At 45.9% G+C, this 5,482-nt stretch overlaps 1 protein-coding gene across 1 annotated transcript in view; it reads left to right on the top strand.

Moving 5' to 3' along the window:
• The window catches only part of ROR2 (receptor tyrosine kinase-like orphan receptor 2), a 118,954-nt gene extending 113,837 nt beyond the window's left edge, over positions 1 to 5,117 (top strand). The window contains exon 10 of the mRNA XM_006875877.1: positions 3,672 to 5,117. Within this exon, the coding sequence (XP_006875939.1) occupies positions 3,672 to 5,117 (1,446 nt within the window). The remainder of the gene's footprint in view (positions 1 to 3,671) is intronic.
• Positions 5,118 to 5,482: the final 365 nt, after the last annotated feature.

Raw genomic sequence — 5,482 nt, 5'->3', positions numbered from 1 at the left:
TAGCATAGTGGTTACGAATCGGGCTGCGATCCGCAAGGTCAGCAGTTTGAAACTACCAGCTGCTCCTTGGAGAAAGATGAGGCTTTCCGTTCCCGTAAAGATTTACAGTCTCGGAAACCCTGTTCAGGGTTGCTATGCGTCGGAACCAACTCGGTGGCACTTAACAACAACAACAAGCGTTTTTAGGGAAGACCAAAATGGATGTCAGAAGAGACTCTGAAACTTGCTCTCCAGCCTAGAGATACTAAAGCAAATGGAAAAAATGAGATAAAAGAGCTGAATAGAAAATTTCAAAGAATAGCTCAAGAAGACAAAGTCAGTTATTATAATGTAATATGAAAAGACCTGGAGTTGGAAAACCAAAAGGGAAGAACATGCTCAGTAGTTCTCAAGCTGAAAGAACTAAGAAAAACCAAATTCAAACTTCGATTTGCAATACTGAAGATTCTATGGGCAAACTGAATGAGACAGAAAAAACATAGGTTCAAGGATCCTTCTGTACCCAGGGTTGATAGAGATGAGCAACTTAGACATTGGCTACCTAAAATGGGGGTACTAAGGCACAAAGTTTCTGGCTTACAAGTTTTTAAGAGGCAGTTTAGTTTCAGAGTGCAGGAGAAGGTAGAATCCTCACTGAATAGTTTTCATCTTGTCTGGATGGGTCTGGTCAAAGGAGCTGGAGATGAGATTCTTTTGATTCAGTAGTGAGTAATTGTCATGACTAATTGCTATTGTCACAATTGTAAAGGTAGAAGTTTTGTAACATAAAGGGTGGGGGGATGTAGTTAATCTTACATTCAAGGAACAAAGGACCTTAGGACCATCAAGGGAGAAGAGCATGAGCGGAATGTGGGACCCTATCCAGAGAAGCAGCAACATCAGAGATGGAAGCAAAGATGATGACATTGATAGAGCAGCTGAGGACTCTAAACTCATGGAAAGAGAAAGGCTGTGTGATGGCGCCCAGTAGGCAGACTTGCAAAATGTGCCCTTTGGTTGTTTAAATGATTATATATTCCTGAGTGTTTTTGTGTTTGTGTACATAATGTATATATGCATGGAGGGGATTGTAATCATTGCAATGGTAAGAAATACGACAGGATGAGTACAAAACTGATGTTCTCCCATGTAAATTATCACTCAATGCACAGTAAAAGCTTTTAAGAAAAGAAGAAGAAAATAGAAGGAATATAAAGAATCATTGTACCAAAATGAAATGGTTAACATCAACCATTTTAAGAGTCAGTATATGATCAGGAGTCGATGATACTGAGAGAAGAAGTTCAAGGTGCACTGAAGGCATTGGCAAGGAACAAGGCACCAGGAATTGATGGAATACAAATTGAAATCTTTCAACAAACTGAGGCAGCACTGGAAGCACTCACTCATCTATGCCAAGAAATTTAGAGGACAGCTACCTGACCAGCTGTTTGGAAGAGATCCATATTTGTGCCCATTCAAAGAGAGGTGACCCAATAGAATGTAGAAATCATCAGACAATATCATAAATATTGCATGTAAGTAAAATTTTGCTGAAGATAATTTTAAAAAATCATCTTCAGCACTACATTGACAGGGACCTTCCAAAGGTTCAGGCTAGATTTAGATGGGGACATGGAATGAGGGATATCATTGCTGATGTCACATGAATCTTGACTGAAAGCAGACCTGTGCTTTATTGACTATTCAAAGGCTTTCAATGTGTGGATGATGACAAGCTATGGACAACATTGCTGAGAATGAGTATTCTGAAACACTTAATTGTGTTCATGAGGAACCTGTTCATAGACCACAGGAAGTCATTCGAACAGAACAAGGAGACACAGAATGGTTTAAGCGCACCAGGATTGTATTCTTTCACCATACTTATTCAATCTGTATGCTGAGCAAATAATCCAAGAAGCTGGATTGTATGAAGAAATACATGGCAACAGGATGGAAGGAAGACTCTTTAACAACCTGTGATATGCAGTTGATCCACCCTTGCTTGCTGTAAGTGAGAGGGACTATAAATACTTACTGATGAAGATCAACGACCACAGCTTTCAGTATGGGTTGCACCTCAATGTAAAGAAAACAAAAATCCTTGCAACCAGACCATTAAATAACATCAAGATAAATGGAGAAAAGATGGAAGTTGTCAAAGACTTCTTCATTTGATCAACCATCAACACTCATGGAAGCAGCAGTCAAGAAATCAAACGACATATTCCATTAGGCAGATCTGCTGCACAAAACCTTTTTAAAGTGTTGAAGAACCAAGATGTCAGCATGAGAACTCAGGTGCCCTAACCCAAATTGTGATGTTTCCAATAGCCTTATATGCATGTGAAAGTTGGAGAGTGAATAAGGAGGACTTATTCACTTAGAAAAATTAATGTTTTTGAGTTATGGTGCTGAAGAATATTAAAAGTACCATACATAGACTGCCAGAAGACCAGAATACAGCCAGTGTGCTCCTTGGCAGCCAGGATGTCCAGACTTCATGATACGGCACTATAGGTTAATACACTGGACTGCAAAGTCATTTGAACAACAAGGTCAACGGTTCAAGCTCACCAGCCACTCCTCAGAAACCCTACAGGGTTTCTATGAGTCAGAACTGACTCAACAGCACTAAACAACAACAACCTTGGACATATTATCAGAGGGGACCAGTCAGTCCCTGGAGGACATCATGCATGGTAAAGTGGAGGGACAGTGAAGAAAGATGGAGACCCCCAATGAGATGGGTTGGTACTGTGGCAGCAGGAATGGGCTCAGGTGTAGCAGCAATTGTGAGGTTGGCACAGGACCGGCAATGTTTCATTCTGTTGTGCATAAGATTGCTGTGAGTTGGTACCAACTTAACGGCACCTAAACAAGTTTGGGGAATGGAGAAAATACACTGGAATGTAGCATGAGGCATGTGTCATGACAGAGTGTCAGTGAAGAGAGATGTATGATAATTACAAGGTGGCCTCCAGTGACTGGCCAGCGTCCCTCTACAGGAGTTCATTGAGTGCTTATTGTGGTGGGACAGCTGTGGGCATGGAGAAGACTACAGAACTCTCTAGACCTGTTTACAGACCAAGGAATGTCATAGAGGCTGTGAGCTGTAGGTTCTTCTGGTGTTCAGTGTCACTTTCCAAAAAGGAAAGTGATCATAAGACGATTCATGCAGGAAGGACATGTAAAATAGTGGACTGGAACTCTCTAAAGATGACAGTATCCTGGCTGAAGCCGAGCTCATGACAAGACTGCATCTTGGTGAAAAAGGAGCGAGAAGAAAGGTCTAGGAGGAGGGAGCAGAGCTGGGACAGGGCAGCATATACTCAGACATGACTATAGCATAGGAGCATGTTTATGAACAACTGCATACACACACTAGTGTGAACGAAGTCTGCAGTGGTATCTCAGCTATATTTTGAATTGATACAGTTTGTTGCATGATGGGGACCCATTGCAGCTGTCAGACCAGAGGAAACCATATCTAAGATGAATTGAAGAGCAAGGTTGGTAGGGCATGTGGAGTTTGGGATAAATAAGAAAGTTGGATTTTTTATGGGGTCTGGGCTGGGAGACCATCTCACCATACTGGTTATACCAGCCCTGAACCTTACCCCTCTGAGTCCCTCCTAGCTGTTGTTGCAGTGACAGGAATGATTCATTGAATTTTTCCTTCTTGCCAGGCCAAGCTCAAAGAGATCAGCCTGTCCATGGTGCGGTTCATGGAAGAGCTGGGTGAAGACCGATTTGGAAAAGTCTATAAAGGCCACTTCTTTGGCTCCACACCTGGGGAGCAGACCCAGCCCGTGGCTATCAAAACACTTAAGGACAAAGCAGAAGTGCCCCTCCGGGAGGAGTTTAAACATGAAGCTATGATGCGATCGAGACTCCAGCACCCCAACATAGTCTGCCTGCTTGGAGTGGTGACCAAAGAGCAGCCTGTCAGCATGGTCTTCAACTACTGTCCCCACGGTGACCTACATGAATTTCTGGTCATGCGCTCGCCACACTCAGACGTGGGCAGCACTGACAATGACCGGACTATGAAGTCTGCCTTGGAGCCCCCTGACTTTATCCACTTAGTCGTCCAGATCGCTGCGGGTATGGAGTACCTGGCCAGCCACCATGTGGTACACAAGGACCTAGCCACTCGCAATGTCCTCATGTTCGATAAACTGAATGTGAAGATCTCGGACCTGGGCCTCTTCCGCGAAGTGTACTCAGCTGATTACTACAAGCTGGTGGGGAACTCACTCCTGCCCATCCGCTGGATGTCCCCAGAGGCCATCATGTATGGCAAGTTTTCCATCGACTCCGATATCTGGTCCTATGGTGTGGTCTTGTGGGAGATCTTCAGCTACGGCCTGCAGCCATACTGCGGCTACTCCAACCAGGATGTGGTAGAGATGATCCGAAACCGCCAGTTGCTTCCCTGCCCAGACGACTGCCCTGCCTGGGTGTACGCCCTCATGATTGAGTGCTGGAACGAGTTCCCCAACCGGCGGCCCCGGTTCAAGGATATCCATAGCAGGCTCAGAACCTGGGGGAACCTCTCCAACTACAACAGCTCGGCACAGACCTCAGGCACCAGCAACACCACACAGACAAGCTCCCTTAGCACCAGCCCTGTGAGCAACGTGAGCAACGCCCGCTACATAGGACCCAAGCAGAAGGCCCAGCCCTTCCCACAGCCCCAGTTCATCCCCATGAAGGGCCAGATCAGACCCATGGTACCCCCACCCCAACTCTACATCCCTGTCAATGGGTATCAGCCAATGCCTGCCTATGGAGCCTATCTGCCCAACTTCTATCCTGTGCAGATACCAATGCAAATGGCGCCTCAGCAAGTGCCCCCCCAGGTGGTCCCCAAGCCAGGCTCCCATCACAGTGGCAGTGGGTCTACCAGCACGGGCTATGTCACCACTGCACCCTCCAACACATCAGTGGCCGACAGGGCAGCCTTGCTCTCCGAGAGTACAGAGGATGCACAGAACACTCCCGAAGATGTGGTTCAGAATCCTGTGCCAGAAGCTGAAGAGGAAGAGGAAGGCTCCGTCCCAGAGACAGAGCTTCTGGGAGACAATGACACTCTGCAGATGGAGGAGGTTGAGGTCCAGCTGGAAGTTTGAGGGGGGACCTGGGACTTCTGACTGGCATGCCCCTGGGACCCGTGGTCAGAAACGAGAAGACACAGAATGCAGCAGTCATGTCAGCTCCCAGTGCCAGCTGGCCTTTTTGTAGACTTGATGGTCTGAGAGGCTGCTTGAATATCTAAGGTGCTCCTGTCTCCCACACGCTTACTTGGTGAATATTTTAGCCAGTGGTGCCTAAACTAGCATGATGCGTTCATGAGGCCATCTGCACTCATCCTAATGATAGCTCTGCAAGGAGCACTGGATATGCTTTGAAAGAAAATAAGGTTGTCTCTGTGTGGGAGTTGCAGACTTGCTTGTAAAAGACAGTGACATTCTCAACTCTGGCCTTTTGGTTTATG

This window comes from Chrysochloris asiatica, unplaced genomic scaffold (genome assembly GCF_000296735.1).
Source record: "Chrysochloris asiatica unplaced genomic scaffold, ChrAsi1.0 scaffold00343, whole genome shotgun sequence".
In the NCBI taxonomy this organism is placed as follows: domain Eukaryota; kingdom Metazoa; phylum Chordata; class Mammalia; order Afrosoricida; family Chrysochloridae; genus Chrysochloris; species Chrysochloris asiatica.
The sequence above is the reverse complement of the archived record's forward strand: the minus strand, read 5'-3'. Positions and strand labels throughout refer to the sequence as shown.